A 17,646-nucleotide genomic window follows, 5' to 3' on the forward strand; every position below is an offset into this window, starting at 1 on the left:
AGCATGCAGGATGTGCACAGCTGCTGGGAGTCTGAGCTCCGTAGGTAAAGGCAATGCAGGATCTGGTCCTGATAACACAGTGGTGTGCAGATGTGCACAGCTGGCTGGAGACTATAGGCTCCTCATATATATATAGGCAGGCCTAAGTAAGCCCTGCAAGAAAGGTACACAGGCAGGTGAGCTGCGAGTGGGTCTGAGCCTCTGAGCATCGGAGCTATGCAATGGAGTCCGAGCGAGGGGGTCTGAGCGGCTGAGCTGGGGGGTCTGAGTGGCTGAGCACTTTGTGTGCCTGTGCACTCCTATTTAATGAATGTGGGCTGAGATTAATGGCAACACCACAAAGAGTGAATGTCCAGCACAAAGAGCAAAAGCTGGAGAAGCCAGACTGGGCCTGCACTGAGTGCCACCAGAGCTGCTCTGCAGCAGGAGACAAAGAGTTTATTGCTTCTGAAAGCATCCAGGGAGCAGTTTGCTCAGGGCAGCCTTCAGCTGCTGGTTCCTCAGGCTGTAGATGAGAGGGTTCACTGCTGGAGGCACCACTGAGTACAGAACTGACACAACCAGGTTCCAGGATGGGGAGGTCATGGAGGGGGGCTTCAGGTAGGCAAAGAAGCCAGTGCTGAGAAACAGGGAGAGCACAGCCAGGTGAGGGAGGCAGGTGGCAAAGGCTTTGTGGCGTCCCTGCTCAGAGGGCATCCTCAGCACTGCCCTGAAGATCTGCACATAGGACACCACAATGAACACAAAACAGACAAAGAAAAAGCAGACACTGACCACAATGAGCCAAAGTTCCCTGAGGTAGGCTGTGGAGCAGGAGAGCTTGAGGATCTGGGGGATCTCACAGAAGAACTGGTGCACAGCATTGCCCTGGCAGAGGGGCAGGGAAAATGTATTGGCTGTGTGCAGCAGAGCATAGAGAAGGCCACAGGTCCAGGCAGCTGCTGCCATGTGGGCACAAGCTCTGCTGCCCAGGAGGGTGCCATAGTGCAGGGGTCTGCAGATGGCAACGTAGCGGTCGTAGGCCATGATGGTGAGGAGAGAAAACTCTGCTGAAATGAAGAAGAGAAAGAAAAAGACCTGAGCAGCACAGCCTGCATAGGAGATGGTCCTGGAGTGCCTCAGGGAATTGGCCATGGACTTGGGCACAGTGGTGGAGATGGTGCCCAGGTCAAGGAGGGTGAGGTTGAGGAGGAAGAAGTACATGGGGGTGTGCAGGTGGTGGTGCCAGGCGATGGTGGTGATGATGAGGCTGTTGCCCAGGAGGGCAGCCAGGTAGGTGGCCAGGAAGAGGCAGAAGTGCAGCAGCTGCAGCTGCTGTGTGCCTGCGAATGGCAGCAGGAGGAAGTGGCTGATGGAACTGCTGTTGGACATTGCCTGCCTCTGGCCATGGAGACCTGTCCAAGGAGGAAAAGCAGTGACAAGTTAGGGGACACTTCCCTCTGGAAACAAAGGTGCAGTGCCCACAGGACTGCCTCTGCCTCAGCTAAGTGAGGAAGGGCTCAGCTCATGCCCCATCCCCACCAACCACTGCAGGCTTCAGCACAGCTTCCAATGCAGCTTGGACACTCAGCTGCCAGGAAGACACCTCTGGGGCAGGACCTCCAGAGTCAGTGCCAGAGCACAAAGTGACCACAGCCCAGCCCCAGTCCCACACAGCAGGAGTCCTGTGGCTCGATGGAGACTCAGGGAGCAGCACTGCAGAGCTCTGCAAACAATGAAGTGAAGGCACAAAGGCAGAGGGGCTTGGTGTGAAGCCTTCTCCTTGCCCTGCTCTGCTCCCTGCACATCCCACGGTGCAACTGAAGAGCTTTGGTCACCCTTCTGTGTGCACACTGCAGGAGCCTCCAGCTGCATGTGCAGATGCCAAGGCCATGACTCATGAGCTGGAGCCCACAGCTTTGAGGGCACTGCCTCTGCTGGGTCGGAGAGGAGACCAAAAGGTTGCACTGGGAAGTGCCTGCAGGGCAGAGAGTGGCCCAGAGCTGCCTGATGCCCCTTGCCAGGCTTCTTGGCAGCAGATCCCTCTCCATCTGCCTGCCCATGGCTCTGCTGCCTGCAGCTGTCCCTGCCACCAGCTGCTTCTCTGTGCCCAGGTCTCTCCCTGCTCCCTGCTGACAGATCCCATCCCACCTGCTGTGTGCTCAGCTCTACCCTGCAGAGCCCTCCCAGCAGCTGGGCACTGCCCAGGCTGATCTGGAGCTGTGCAGAGACTCAGGAGCAGCTCAGGGAAGCACCAAGGGGACCTGAGGCTTCAGTGTCTTCTGCAGAGTGGAGAACTAAATTCCAGTCTCACCCTGCCCACCAAGGAGAGCAAACTCCAGGGCCAAGACTCCATCCCTTCCAGGAAAGGCTGCCCTGACCTTCTGGAAAGGGCCCTCAGCTTCTGCCCAGGGGGGAGCTGCAGCTGGGAGCAAACCTGACCCATGCAGCGGCCTCTGCTCAGCAGAAGGTCTCTGCCCTGCCCTGCCCTGCCAGGGATGGCTTCTTCCCCCCTCAGCTTCTGCCCACAGTGCCATGGGGAGCTCTGCAGGCAGGCTGAGAGCTGAGGCTGGCAGGCAGCAGAGTCCCAGCCCCAGTACACAGCTCCTGGGCTGCAGGGACCCTGCTCTGCAGGACAGCCCTGCCCACCCCTGCCTGCAGCCCAGGGCTGCACAGCTCTTCACAATGGCCTGAGGAGAGCCTCTGGGCAGGGAGTCCTCCTTACAGACCTCATCAGCTGTGGCTGTGCCAGCTGCAGGAGATGCCTCCAGGACCTGTAGCTGCACTGCCCTGCACCCACAGACTCACCCTGTCACAGACTTCTCCTCCAGTTAGCTCTCAGCATCCTCCTGGTCCTGGCCACCCTGAAGCTCTCTCTGCCTCCCTCATCTGCCTGAGATGCTCTGGCACTGCCCTCAGCCCTGCTGTGCTGTGCAGAGGAGCTGCTCCTGGACAGAGCTGTCTCTTTTCAGTGCTGCCTCCTTTCAGCAGCTCCCTGCAGCTCAGGAGCCCAGCCCAGATCAGCAGCAGAGGAGCAGCCCTGGGCATGTTAATGACCTCTCTGGTGGCTTTGGTGCCAGGTAAGCCTCAGAGGCTGAGAGGAAGATGATGAAACCTCTGCAGAAGTTCAAGTCAACTTCAGACTCTGAAGTTTCTTGCAGTTGTTAATGGGTCCCAGTGAGGACACTACTGGGAAGGTGTCCTCAGGCTCTGGTTAGGGCAGAGAACTGGAGGCAGTGCTGAGAGGTCAGCACAAGCAGGGGAAGGTGGCTCTGATGCTGAGCACACCTGGAGGGCTTTCAGTAATCCAGAGGACCAAGCCTTGACCTGCACATCCTGGCAAGGGAGATCCTGTCCCTCCCTGTGATGGTTTGGGCTCTTACCCCCCCCCCCCCACTTCTGTATTTGCCCCAGCTAACTCAGATGGACCCTGGGAATATAGATGAAGCAATTTATTTACAGCTAGCAGAATTTACAAGCAGCTATTTACAATCTATACAGTTATATACAATTATATACAGAAATATACAAAGGATAAACAATACAAAAGCACAACTCCCCTCCCAGAAACCTGAGTCCCCAGGAGGGGCTCTCAAACCACCCCAACACCTCCCCTTGCCCTCTCAACCTTACCCCAGTTCTCAGGAAGAGGAGAGGTGCAGCCAAGAGGTTAGGGAGCATGGTTAGTGGGAGCAAGGTTAATGAGATGTGACCAGGTCTGAAGGCAAAGGCAGAATGAAAGACAAAATGGAGAAAGTTTACTTCTTCTTCCCAGAGTTCTCAGCGTGACTGTGAGAGAAGGAGACACAGTTGTTTTCATTCCACTGCCTGTTATCTAGTTCTTTAACCAAAACATTCCAGCTTGCTTCTAACTAGCACACTCAGTCCTCAGGGCACTTGCTGAGGCAGTAGGATGTGGACAGGAGCAATGCCAAGGGCAGGACTGTTATGCAGGGGCCAGTTGAGATCTGAGTTTGGGCTGAAATGCAGTGAGGCTGATGCAAAAGTTAGTAAATATTTTATTAATATATACAAAGAGAATTCCCCAAACTTATTTACAACTCTGCACACAAGTTCTTGGGTGCTGTTAGCAGAACTGTTTCACAGAATGTCTCTGCCCAATGGGATCTGGAAAGGTTTAGAAATGTCTTTGCCAGAGTCTGGCAGCTTCATTCACCGCTGGTGAGGTTAACCAAACTCCTTTAGCAGCTTCAATGAAGGATTCAGGACACTCACAGGTCCTCTGTGGCCCAAAGCATAGGCAGGAAAGTGTTCAACAGAAGTGCAGTGGTGAATTCCACCTGGGCTGTGATGTGGAATCGGCTTCTGGCTGAGGAGGCTGAGGAGGCTGAAGCAAGAGGCAGGCGAGTGGCAGGTGAGTGAGGAAGGAAGGAGCAGGCAAGCTCCTTATTCACCTGTTCACCCCCTTTTATAGCACAGTGCCCGAGGCTAATGGTCTCATTGGCCACACAATCACCCAATCACCTCTGGCAGTCACCCAAACACACCCACAAAAGGCAGACCCCACAGGCTGCTCTCCTCCAAACATGGGGGGCGCAGACGCCTTGCACGCGACAGGGGCGTGGGCCTTATGGAACCCCTCTCATGCCACCAGACTAAACCAGACTGGGCTGTCTGGGTTCCTTTTGTGCTGTTTTCCTGCCTCTGGCTGCAATGCAGACAGGCAGGCAAACATATCTGGACAGGACAGGACATGCTCAAGGCCATTTTGTGACCCCTGGGACTCTCCACCACAAGGACTATGGCACAGACCCTGCCAGGCTCCTGAGGATGGACAAGGAGGCAATGAGGCCAATACAGCCTGGGCTACAATGCAGCACAAACTGGATCCCCTTGATGCTCCTGGGACTCACTGGATCCCTTCCAATTGGGACATGCATACTCTGAACCCCTCCCAGTACACACTGTGCTCCTCCCAGGACTCCCTGGACCCTTGGCACCATCCCTGGGCACTCTGGGACGGTTCCTAGTACAAATCAGACCTCCTGATCACCTCCAAGCTAGACCAGGCCACACACCAGTACAGACTGCTTTGGTTTTCCCTTTCTCAGTTCAGACCTGGCTCTCTACCACTGCTAATTGCTATTGTAGCCCACTCCCTGTGCCCCTCTCAGCACAGCCTGGCCTCTGTCCCAGCACAAACTGGATCCTCAGACACCTTCCCCATACTCACTTGGCCCAGTCCCATTACAAACTGGATCCCCTGATCCGCTCCCAATGCACCTTGAGCCTCTCACACTCTCTCTAGCCAGTGTCCCCAAGCCCTGTATGCCTAACCACTGCTCCTCCCCTGACCTCAGGCCCCTGCTCTACCCAAAAGGAGCTGAGCCCATTCCTCACCTCATCCCTTCAACCTCAGCTCCTCCCTAAACCATCCCTGCCCTTAATTCTACCTCCATTGCTCATCCTGGCCCCAGCCTTTACCCTTTGCATTGACCACTTGGCCTTACCTGCAGGACTCAGCCCAGCCCCAACCCAATCCCTGCTCCTCACAGCTGGCCCTCACCTGAACCATGCCCAACACCATCAAGAGGCCACCAAAGGCTCTCCTCAGCCCTTGCTTGGGCCCCAGCACTCAAAGGCATCTCGGAGCCTTCAGCCTTCCCATGGGCACCTCAGCCTCAAACCTCCTTCCTGTGCTCTGAACTCTCACCTGTAACCCATTTCCACCCCTGACTGACTCTGCTTGGCCTCTGGCACAGGGCAAGGGCCATGAGGTGCAGGAGCAGCCACATGGCCTTGAAAGAGGAGGTCTGGAGGAAGAAGATCTGCCAGGGTGGACTTTGGAGGCTCTCCATAAGAAGCTGAAGGCTCAGGGAGTGCTGTGCTGCTGCCTCAAGGCTGCTGTGAGCTGTGGAGCTTTCTTGGGTGTGGGCAGAGAAGGAAGCCTTTAGGAAGTGCAGCTTGGAAGGTTCAGGCTGGGGCTGAGGACAGAAATGTCACTCAAAGGGTAAAGCTGTGGTGCAAGAGGGGAGCCAGGAGTGTGGGCAGCCCATGTCTGGCTGTGTGCCAAGGCAACTCCAGCAAGGGTGGAGAGCCCTGAGGGCAGGAGTGGAACTGTCAGGGTGAGAGCTGGCTGGGGAAGCAAGATGGGAGCCTGAAGGGCAAGAGGTGCAGGCATGGAACAGCACAGGACAGGCTGCAGTGGGCATGGCCAAGGGCTCTGGCCAGGCTGAAAGGCCCAAGAGGATTGAAGTCTTTGTCCCCTTGGCTCTGGCAGTTGCTTCTGCTCCCATGGCTGGGGAGATGAAACTTTATCTTGAGGCTCTCAGCATCTGCCTTTGCAAGGCCTGAGGGTCAGGGCTTGGCCTTTCTGCTTCACAAACCAAGCCCAGGCTTTTCTGGCCTGCTCTTTGCCTTTGCCTCCCTGCACTCATGGCCTCCAAGGAGCTGCTCTAACAAGTCCCTGGGGAGGCTTTCTCAGGAACAGCCCTCAGTGGGGCCCATCAAAACTTCAAGGTTCTTTGAGTTTTTCTTCTGCCTTAGACTTCTTGAGAGGTCTCTTCAGTCTCCTGGCAGCTCCTCAAGTTCATGCAATGAGCCCCAAGTGCCCTCAGGAGCTGTTTTTCTCTCTGCAGTTATCTAGAAGCTGTCAGAACACAGCAAACACAGCTCAGTGCTCATGGCAAAGGGAAGTATTTGATTATCTCTCAGGTGAGAGGAGAGTGAGAGCAGCACCCAGCAAGTGAGAATGCTGCAGGCTGTCTGCTCAGGAGGTCTGTCCTGGCAGGAGAAGCGGCCCCTTGAGGGCTGGCATTGAATGGGCAACTTCACTGCCCACCCTCCCAACCTCCCCATGCCTCTCACTGCTCCTTGCATCAGACTTCTGCACTGTTCCTGCCATTTTGTCTTTAACTGCCATACTACTGTGGCCTTGTGTGAATTCCTTCCTGCATCTGTAAAGGCAGTGACCACGTTCTGCAGAGCAGCAAAGGACTGTTTTGGCTTAGCTATCCAGCTCTGCTGACCCATCCATTGAAGTGTGTCAGACTTTAATGCCTGCAGAGAAATGTGCCCTGAGGAGTTCAGAAGGCTGCTCTGCAGCTCCTCTGACTGCTGCAAGAACCATTCTCGGTCCTCTTGTTTGGTTGGAAGTCTTATGGTACCAGGTTCAGTTCTGGCAGTGTCCAATACTCACCTCCTGCCCTTTTTAATCAGTTGAGCCATCATCTCAACCTGTGTTTCTACTGTTTCCCATGGCTGCATAGGTGCAAACAGCCATTCTAGAACACACAGTCGCTCCCTGTTCTGGTTTTGCACTGCGTGGTGGCTGCACAAACACAGTGCATGCCTGCGGAGGCAGGAATGGGCAAGTCAAGAGACGACTCAATATGAGTTAGTGCATTGCCAGCATCAGGCTGTTTATAGTCGCTGCATAGGTGTACAGGTTTGTGCAAACCCAGAATGTCTTTCAGTGTGGGAAGCTTTCTCCTGCAAAGAGGTATGGAATGTAAACATCAGGCCCTGTGATGGGAAGTGTCCTTGGAGTCTTACTGATTCCCAGAGGCCTAGGCTGAGAACAGTGAGCAACCCATGCACAGCTGTCAGGGGGTGGGATTTGCCCACCCTCTGAGGCAGGCACTGCCCCAGGGTGCTGACCCCGGCCAGCCCCCCTGGGTGGGAGCCTCAGGTTGTTTACCACAGGTAACCTACCTCTGCCTTACACATAACTTGGGGCCAATCTGTACTGTCCACTTCTGCCAGTCCCAGGCTGGTTGTGCACACCCCCTCTGGGGGCTATATAAGCCATTGTATTGCCTTAATAAATCGTACTGAAGCACAGATGCACAGCAGCTGCTGTCTTGAGTTGTCAGTACCCTGATCTCACCTCTCACCAGGCTCTGTACCCCAACACTCTTTGGCCCAGTTTCTCACAAGATTGTTCTTGAAATGAGTGCCATTGTCTGACTCGATTCTCTCTGGAGTTCCATTTCTCCACATGATCTGTCTCTCCAAGCCAAGAATGGTGTTACGTGCAGTAGCATGTGGAACTGGATAGGTTTCCAACCATCCAGTGCTGGCCTCTACCATCGTCAGCACATACTGCTTGCCAGATCGAGATGGAGGTAAAGTGATGTAGTCAATCTGCCAGGCTTCACCATACTTGTACTTTGACCATCTCTCACCATACCATAAGGGCTTGATTCGCTTAGCCTGCTTAATAGCAGCACAAATGTCACAGTCATAGATGACTTGGGTGATAGCATTCATAGACAATTCAATTGACCTATCACGAGCCCATTGGTATGTTCCATCTCTGCCTTGATGTCCAGATGAGTCATGGGCCCACCGAGCTAAGAACAGCTCACCTCGGTGTTTCCAATCAAGGTCAAGATCAGAGTTGGCATCAACTTGAGCAATCTTAGCAGCTTGGTCTGCCTGCTGGTTGTGTTGATGTTCCTCAGTGGCTCTGCTCTTAGGCATGTGTGCATCTACGTGCCGCACCTTCACTGGAGTTCTCTCCAGCCGTGCATCAATGTCCTGCCATAGATCAGCACACCAAATAGGCTTTCCTTTCCTCTGCCAACCATGCTTCTTCCAGTCCTTCAGCCAACCCCATAGAGCATTGGCTACCATCCATGAGTAGAGGTAAAGGATAGGCCAATTCTCACGTTCAGCCACATCAAGAGCAAGTTGAACAGCTTTTACCTCAGCAAACTGACTGGATTCTCCTTCTCCATCTCTCACTTTGGTAACTCTCCTGGTTGGACTCCAAACCGCTGACTTCCATATTCGCTTGTTCCCAACAAGACGACAGGAACCATCTGTGAACAAAGCATAGTTCTTTTCCTGATCAGAGAGATCACCATAGGGAGGAGCTTCCTCAGCACGAGTTATTTTCTCCTCTGGAGGTTTGGAACAGTCTGTGCCTTCCGGCCAGTTGGTGATCACCTCCACCAGACCAGGTCGGTCAAGATTCCCCATTTGTGCTCGTTGGGTTATCAAAGCCATCCATTTAGACCAGGTTGCATCTGTGGCATGATGTGGTGATGAACCTTTGCCTTTGAACATCCAGTTAAGAACTGGCAGTCTAGGAGCTAAAAGCAATTGTGACTCAGTTCCAATCACTTCAGAAGCTGCTTTCACTCCTTCATAGGCTGCTATGTGGTGGTTTGGCTGTTACCCACCCCCACACACTTTAGAAGGTACCCCAGCTAACTCAACTGGACTCTGGGAATATAAATGAAGTGATTTATTTACAGCTAGCACAATATACAAGCAGATATTTACAGTATATACAGTTATATACAGAAATATGCAAGTTAAAAGTAATACAGAAACACAACTCCCCTCCCAGAAACCCGAGTCTCCAGGAGGGGCTCTCAACCACCTCTGCACCTTCCCCCTGTCCCTCTCAACCTTACCCCAAATCCTAAGAAAGAATAGAGGTTCAGCCAAGAGGTTAAGAAGCAAAGTTAGTGGAAGGTGAGGTTAGGGTGATGTAGCTCAGTCCGAAGTCAGAAACAGAGTGAGGACAAAATGGCGAAAGTGTTATCTAATGTTTACTTTCTTCTTGTTCAGCAAGACTCTGAGGGAAGCAGGCATCACCATTGTTTTCCTTTCACAGCCAATTATCTGCTTTTTCTTACCAAAACATTCTAGCCTGCTTCAAACTAGCACATGCTAGTATCTCTTTCTCTGTTGGGGTGTAATTTGCCTCTGAACCTCTGTAGCCACGACCCCAGAAACCAAGTGGACAACCACGTGTGTCATTTGGAGCTCTCTGCCAAAGGCTCCAAGTTGGACATTGTCACTGGCAGCCGTGTACAGAATGTTCTTAACGTCTGGACCAGATCGCACAGGTCCCAAGCTGTTGGGAAACACGTTTGGTGGAGTGCTATGGGAAGATGACTCTTTGTTCACCAATATGGTTAGATGGTCAAATCCACTTTATTTCCATGATACAGTAACTTATATGCGCTCTAGCAAGAGGCGTGCTCAGCTTAAGATTGGTTACAGGTGATGATTGAAAGGTTACATGTAATGTGCACATAGGTTAACTTATCACAACATTCTAAGGGTCAGCCTCCCAGACCACCCACTCCAGCCCCCTTGGTTATCTAGTCTCTGCCCACTGCAGCTGTGTGTGGGGTGCTCAGTTGTTCACATCTCGATTTCCTAGCCTCGCTGGGAACCAAGGACGTTCTCAGCGCCAGTTACCCATGTTTATGACTTTATGTCCTCAACTGGTGAGAAATTCTTCCACACCAAGCCCACTGCATGGATTATTTCTCGCTTGATCTGATCAGAGGCTGCTTGGAGTTCAGGTCCCTACTTGATATTTTTTCTCTTACGAGTCACATCATGCAGAGGTTTGACAATCTGACTGAAACCAGGAATGTGTAGTCTCCAAAATCCCACCACTCCTAAGAAAGAGAGAGTGCCCTTCTTATTGGTGGGAACTGCCATGGTAGAGACTTTGTTGATCACATCCTGAGGAATGTAACGGCGACCATCCTGCCACTGCACTCCCAGACACTGAATTTCTCTGGCAGGTCCTTTGACCTTGTCTCTCTTAATGGCAAAACCTGCTTGCAACAGAATGCCAATGATTTTGTTACCTTTCTCGAAGACTTCCTCAGCAGTTTGGCCCCACACAATGATGTCATCGATGAATTGGATGTGCTCTGGAGCTTTACCTTTCTCCAGTGCATTGTGGGTGACTGAGTGACAGATGGTTGAGCTGTGTTTCCACCCCTGAGGCAAACGGTTGAACTGTGTCAGGGTCCGGAGGCTGGCGAAAGGTGAGATTGGGGTACTGAAGACTCGACTCAGCAGCTTGCTGTGCATCAGTACAATTTTATTAGGGTAGTGCAGTGTCTTATATAGTGCTCAGAGGAGGTGCATCCAGCCAGGCTGGGGCTGGCACAAGTGGACAGTACAGATTGGCCCAAAGCCACGTGCAGGGTGCAGATAGGTTACCCTGTGCCAAAACAACCTGTGGTTCCACCCCAGGGGGCTGGCAGGTCAGCCCTCTGGAGCTGTGTCCACCCCAGGGGCCGGCAGGTCCAGCCCTCTGCTGGTGTGCGTGGGTTGCTCACTTGTGCCTTCCAGCTCAAGGACTTTCTCCCATCACAAGTTCTGATGTTTACAGCTCATGCCCTGCTGCGGGAGAATTCTCCCACAGAACTGGTACTGGATTCCTCTCCAGGTGAATGCAAACTGAGGCCTGCACTCCTTTGCTATGGGAATAGAGAAGAAAGCATTAGCAATGTCTATGGTTCCATACCATTTAGCCTCCTTCGATTCCAGCTCGTACTGGAGCTCCAGCATGTCCGGCACAGTTGCGCTCAGGGGTGGAGTCACCTCGTTGAGGGCACGAAAGTCAACTGTCAGTCTCCAGTCGCCCGTAGGTTTGCGCACAGGCCAGATGGGACTGTTGAAAGGTGAATGAGCTTTCTCGATGACAGCCTGACTCTCCAGTTGGCGAATCAACTGATGAATGGGCAACAAAGAGTCACAGTTAGTTCTGTACTGCCTGTGGTGAACAGTTTGAGTTGCAATTGGCACTTCCAGATCATCTATGTCATGATGTCCCACAGCTGCAGATTCATCTGAAAGTTCAGGTCTAATGGACAATTTCAATTTACCATCCTCAATCTCTACAGATGCTATTCCAAAAGCCCATTTGTGACCCTTAGGATCTTTGAAACAACCTTGTCTCAAAAAGTCAATTCCCAGAATGCAAGGCGCATCAGGACCAGTTACAATAGTATGTGTCTTCCACTCTTTACCAGTTAAACTGATCTCAGCCTGCAACTTAGTTAAGTCTTGAGATCCACCAGTGATTCCAAAAATAGATATGGACTCTGTGCCTTTGCAATTGGATGGCAATAAAGTACACTGAGCACCTGTGTCAACTACAGCCCTGTATTGCCCAACTTTTGAACTGCCAGGCCACCTAATGAATACATTCCAATAGATTCGGTTCTCTCCACTATCCCTTTCCTCCTCCTGGCTGGAGGCAGGGCACCCCTGCCGGTGGAAAGGTGGCCAGAGTCACAATGCATACCAATGTGGTTAAAGTGGTGCTCACTTTACTGTGGTGATGCAGTGCCTTTTATGCTAACTTGGAAGAGGCTAGTTTGCTAGAGGCTGTGTGCTAGTTTGAAGGAGGCTAGAATGTTCTGGTGAGAAGAAGTAGGTTGCAGGCTGTGGAAAGCAAACTATGGTGATGTCTACTTTACCCAAAGGCTTGCTGAGATGTATGGGAATAAGAAGTAAAAACATTAGATAATCACTCTCACTTGGGCTGCTGGCTGAGCTGCATCTCTTTAACCTCACCCTCCATTTTGGGCTAATCCACTTTGCTTCCTAACCCTCTGACTGAACCTCCATTCTTCCTTGAGACTGGAGTAAGGTTGAGAGGGGTAGGGGGAAGGTGAAGGGGTGGTTGAGAGCCCCTCCTGGGGACTCAGGTTTCTGGGAGGGGAGTTGTGTTTCTGTATTACCTTTTCCCTTGTATATTTCTGTCTATAACGGTATGTACTGTAAATATCTGCTTGTACATTGTGCCAGCTGTAAATAAATAGCTTCATTCATATTTCCAGAGCCCTGCTGACTCTAGTCAGGGTGATTTCTAAAGTGTGGAGGGGCAGGGAACACCCAAACCATTACATCTTATATTTGGCACTCCAACGAGGGGCAAATTCATTTGGAGTGATTGTTAATTAACTCTGGGAAGAAGCTTTTTTACATAGTGGGGGCTACTATGTGGCCTATTTTCTGTTTTCTTGTTTATAACTGGATCAAAGCCCAGATTGATTATTTTTTGTTTAATATAATTTTTAAGAAGGTCAAAGCTAAACTCACATCCATATTTTGGAGCTGGGGGGATTTCATCCTTGGCTATATTGGTTTTGATGTCACTAAGTCTTTTACCAGTAACATTACAGCTGTATTCACCAGTAACTACAGGAAATGGAAGCAGTACTTCTGCTTTATCTACAGCCCTCATGAGAGTTATCTTACCTAAAACTGAGGTGCCAGACCCTTGTTCTGAATTTTATTCACATCAGACTGTGGCATTTCTGTCGTGGTTCTTGTAATTTTGATTTTCATATGAATTCTGGCATTATGTAAGAGAAACTCGAGTGTGATGCCTTTAAGAACTAAAAAGAAGCTGTCTGTGTCCCATACTGGCAAAGATAAACAATTCAGCGAACCAACACAACACCAAAGAGAACTCAGGGGCACAGCAAGGAACAGCCACTACACCTCCTCCCCTAGGTTCTGGGAAAGTTGCCAGTGTTCCTATCTCGAATGATAACATGGCAGGATGCCCAGGAACACAGGTGACTACTCAAAGCCAAGATGTTCCCTCAACTAATAACACTAGTGCAGCCAGTTTGAATCCCCAGGCAGCGGACAAGGACCCTGGCTCTAAGGCAGATTTGAACTCACAGTCCTCAGGCCAGACCCCCAGTGAGTCAAAGTCTATCTCCATGCAGATAGTTTTGGCTCCTGCCAAAGCCCGAGCTAAGACACGACCTTTGACAAAGAGTGGCTCCATAAAGCCCATTTGGTTTAGATCAGCAGAACAGTTCTCAGCAATACTCTCAGTGAAACAGGCAGTAGTGGTTTGTGATAGTTTGAGCCCAGCTGGGATATTGTGGTGAGAGGAATTAGATTACAGGCTATGAAAAGAAACAATGGTGATGGCTACTTCACTCATAGGCTTGCTGAGAGATGTAAGAAGAAGAACACAGACATAGATAACATAGTCTGTCTGGGCTCTGGGGCTGCATGAAGTTTTTTCTCTAACCTGCCATCTGTGTGACTAATCCATCTGCTCCCTAACGCCCCTGGCCGACCTTCGACACTCACCTTAAGTGTCAGGCAGAGACTGGGGTAAGGTAGAAGGATGGGAGAAGGTGGAAGGGTGGTTGGGAGCCCCTTATGGGGACTCAGGTTTCTGGGAGGGCTGCTGTGTTTCTGTATTACTTTTTAACATGTGTATTTCTGCATAGACTGTAAATATCTGCTGGTATATTGTGCTAAGCTGTAACTATAAAGCTTCACTCAATTTCCAGATCACCTGAATATAGTCTGGATGATTTTCCTAAGTGTGGGGGGCAGGTAACACCCAAACCATCACAGGAAGCAAGATAGGAGTCAATAGCTTGAAGGGAAAGAGCTGCAGGCATGGGACAGTGTAGCACAGGCTGCAGCAGGCAGGGCCAAGGGCTCTGGCTAGGCTGGAAATCCAACAGGGCCAAGGAATCTGTCTCCTTGGCTCTGGCAGTTGCCTCTGCCACCAAGGCTTAATAAAAGAAACTTTTCTGGGAGGCTTTCAGGCTCTGCTGTTCCAAGGGCTGTGGTCAGGGCTTAGCCTTTCTGCTCCATAAACCAAGCCCAAGGGTTTCTGCCCTGCACTCTGCCTTTGCCTCCTGCACTCACAGCCTCAATGAGCTGCTCTAAGGAGCCCCTGGGAGGCTTTGTCAGTAACGACCCTCAGTGGGGCCAATCAGTGCTTCAAGGCACTTTGGGGCTTGCTTCCAATTTGCACTGCTGGAGAGGCTTGTTCAGGCTGCTGGCAGCACCTGAGGAGCATGGACTCAGCCCCAAACACTCCATGGGGCTCATTCAAACCCTGCTGAGCCACAACTTCGCCTCTGCTGCTTGCCAAGAGCTCTGCAGCTACTTGGAGAGGTTTTTGTTCTGAGAAGCATCTGCTCACAATGCTTTGCAAGGGAACATTTCATCACTCTCCAGCAGGAGTTGTCTCTGGGCAAGCAAAGCAGAGCAGAGCCTGCCCCAGGCTGCTGCCAAGGAACAGACTCTGCAGCATCTGCTCAGCACAAGCTGTGTCTGACGCAGAGATGCTGCCAGCAGAAGCTTCTGCTGAGGCTCTGCACTTGCTTTCCTGCTTGCTCCTTCTTGGGGAGGCCACAGAGTGTCCCAGAATGTCCTGCCCTGCTCACTGCTCACCCTCACTCCCCACTGCCTCCAGCAGAGGCCAGAGGCACAGGTGAGGGGCAGGACCTCCTTTGCCAGGGGCTGGGGGTCAGGGCTTGGCCCTTTGCACTCATGAAACCCCTCCAGGTTTGCTCAGCCTCAGAGCCACCTTTAGCTGCTGTCCTGAGCTGTCAGCTCTGCCTCCAGCTCTCTGCTCTGTCCAGCCCCTGCAGGGGCTTCAGTGCCTCCAGGGATGCTTCTCTTGCATCCACTGCCTCCTGCTGCTCTAAGCAGGCACTGGGGACACTTCTGCAGTGTCCCTCCCTGGGACCCATTAACACTCCAAGCAACTTCGGAGTTTGACTCTAACTTTGAATTCTGCAGAGGTTTCTTCAGCTTCTCAGTCTCTGAGGTTCATGAACTCAGCACCAAAGCCACCAGAGGGGTCCTTAAAATATCTTGGGCTGGTCCTCTGCTGCTGAGCTGGGGCAGGCTGCTGGGCTGGAGGGAGGTGCTGGCAAGCAGGCAGCACTGCAGAGAGACAGCACTGGCCAGGAGCAGCTCCTCTGCACAGCACAGCAGGGCTGAGGGCACTGCCAGGGGGTGTCAGGGAGATGAGGAAGGCAGAGAGAGCTTCAAGGTGGCCAGGACTAGGAAGCTGACTGAGAGCTGAAAGTGAAACCTTCCAGCCCTGGCCGTGGAGAGTCTCTGCTGCACAGGAGGAGGAGGAGATGCTCCAGAGCAGAGCTTCCCATCTGCACCATCAGAGTCAGAGGACATGAGAGCTGCCTTCTGCTGGGATAACTGCAAAGGGGTGAGACTGAGAGGGCACAAAGCTCCTCCAGAGAAAGAGGAGTCATTCTGAGGGGATTTCTGGGACATGCTCATGGAATTGTCTCCAGGAATTATGCTTTGACTTGTGCAGTGTCTTCTCCTCTTGCAACAGCTGATCCATGCCCAGGCAGCACATGTCCAACAGCAGCTCCATCACTGAGTTCCTCCTCCTGTCATTTGCAGGGACACAGCAGCTGCAGTTGCTGCACTTCTGCCTCTTCCTGGCCACCTACCTGGCTGCCCTCCTGGGCAACAGCCTCATCATCACCACCATCGCCTGGCACCACCACCTGCACACCCCCATGTACTTCTTCCTCCTCAACCTCGCCCTACTTGACCTGGGCACCATCTCCACCACTGTGCCCAAGTCCATGGCCAATTCCCTGCGGCACTCCAGGACCATCTCTTACACAGGATGTGTTCTCCAGCTCTTCTTCTTTGTATTCCTCATTTCAGCAGAGTATTTTCTCCTCACCATCATGGCCTACGACCGCTACGTTGCCATCTGCAGACCCCTGCACTATGGCACCCTCCTGGGCAGCAGAGCTTGTGCCCACATGGCAGCAGCTGCCTGGACCTGTGGCCTTCTCTATGCTCTGCTGCACACAGCCAATACATTTTCCCTGCCCCTCTGCCAGGGCAATGCTGTGCACCAGTTCTTCTGTGAGATCCCTCAGATCCTCAAGCTCTCCTGCTCCACAGCCTACCTCAGGGAACTTTGGCTCATTGTGGTCAGTGTCTGTTTAGTCTTTGGCTGCTTTGTGTTCATTGTGGTGTCCTATGTGCAGATCTTCAGGGCAGTGCTGAGGATGCCCTCTCAGCAGGGACGCCACAAAGCCTTTGCCACCTGCCTCCCTCACCTGGCTGTGCTCTCTCTGTTTGCCAGCACTGTCTCCTTTGCCCACTTGAAGCCCCCTTCCATCTCGTCTCCATCCCTGGAACCTGGTTGTGTCAGTTCTGTACTCAGTGGTGCCTCCAGCAGTGAACCCTCTCATCTATAGCCTGAGGAACCAGGAGCTGAAGGCTGCCCTGAGCAAACTGCTCCCTGGATGCTTTCAGAAACAATAAACTCTTTGTCTTCTGCTGCAGAGCAGCTCTGGTGTCACTCAGTGCAGGCCTAACCTGGTTTCTAGTCCTTTTGCTCCTGGTGGTGGATATTTTCACTTGTGAGAACACTCAGAATCACAGAATCATTGAGACTGGAAAAGACCTCTGAGATCCTCATGTCCAGCCTATAACCTAACAGCACCACATCAGGTAAACCATGCCACCCAGTGCCACATCCAATCCTTTCTTAAAGACCTCCAGGGATAGTGACTCCACCACCTCCCTGGGCAGTCCTCTCCACTGCCTAATCACCTTTCCATCAGGAAGTGCTTCCTAATATCCAACCTAAACCTCCTCTGAATTCAGGGAGCTTCAAGCTATGCCCCTGTCCTCTCACAAGTTGCCTGGCAGAAGAGCCCAACCCCACCTGACTACAACCTAGTTGTAGAGTGTGATAAGGTCCCCTCTAAGTCTCCTCTTCTCCAGGCTGAACACTCCCAGCTCCCTCAGCCTCTCATCATGAGACTTCCCCTTCAGCCCCCTCACCAGTCTCATCACTCTCCTCTGGACCCACTCCAGCACCTCAATATCCTGGATGCTCTCAGCCCCTTTCTGTTTGCTCTTCTCTTTGAGGGTTTCTGACAGAGGAGCTGTGCTCCTTGTTTCTTTAAACAAAATAAAAGCCCTGCCAGTAACATCTTCATTCCTCAGATCCTTCTTCCTAGACTTTTCTGGAATTTCATTTTCCCAAGTGCCCAAGAAAGTGTCCCATAGATGAAAACAGCAGGGAAGAGCTAAAGCATGTGAGTGTGCAGGGGTGGGGCAGGCAGAAGTGTTCTGCAGAGAGAGGCCTCCCGTGAGAGATGT

General features: G+C 52.1%; 1 protein-coding gene and 1 pseudogene across 1 annotated transcript; one reads left to right on the forward strand and one right to left on the reverse strand.

Annotated features, from left to right (window-relative positions):
• Positions 1 to 438: 438 nt before the first annotated feature.
• LOC135174166 (olfactory receptor 14A16-like) lies at positions 439 to 1,371 on the reverse strand. The gene has a single exon (XM_064141398.1). It carries the CDS (start codon positions 1,369 to 1,371, stop codon positions 439 to 441), a length of 933 nt encoding a protein of 310 aa, XP_063997468.1.
• A 14,495-nt stretch (positions 1,372 to 15,866) lies between these two features.
• On the forward strand, positions 15,867 to 16,800 carry LOC135174093 (olfactory receptor 14A16-like; annotated as a pseudogene).
• Positions 16,801 to 17,646: the final 846 nt, after the last annotated feature.

This window comes from Pogoniulus pusillus, unplaced genomic scaffold, assembly GCF_015220805.1.
Source record: "Pogoniulus pusillus isolate bPogPus1 unplaced genomic scaffold, bPogPus1.pri scaffold_47_arrow_ctg1, whole genome shotgun sequence".
In the NCBI taxonomy this organism is placed as follows: Eukaryota; Metazoa; Chordata; class Aves; order Piciformes; family Lybiidae; genus Pogoniulus; species Pogoniulus pusillus.

Coding starts and splice junctions, on each gene's coding strand:
- LOC135174166 (XM_064141398.1), bottom strand. CDS start 1,371: ATGTCCAACAGCAGTTCCATCAGCCACTTCCTCCTGCTGCCATTCGCA.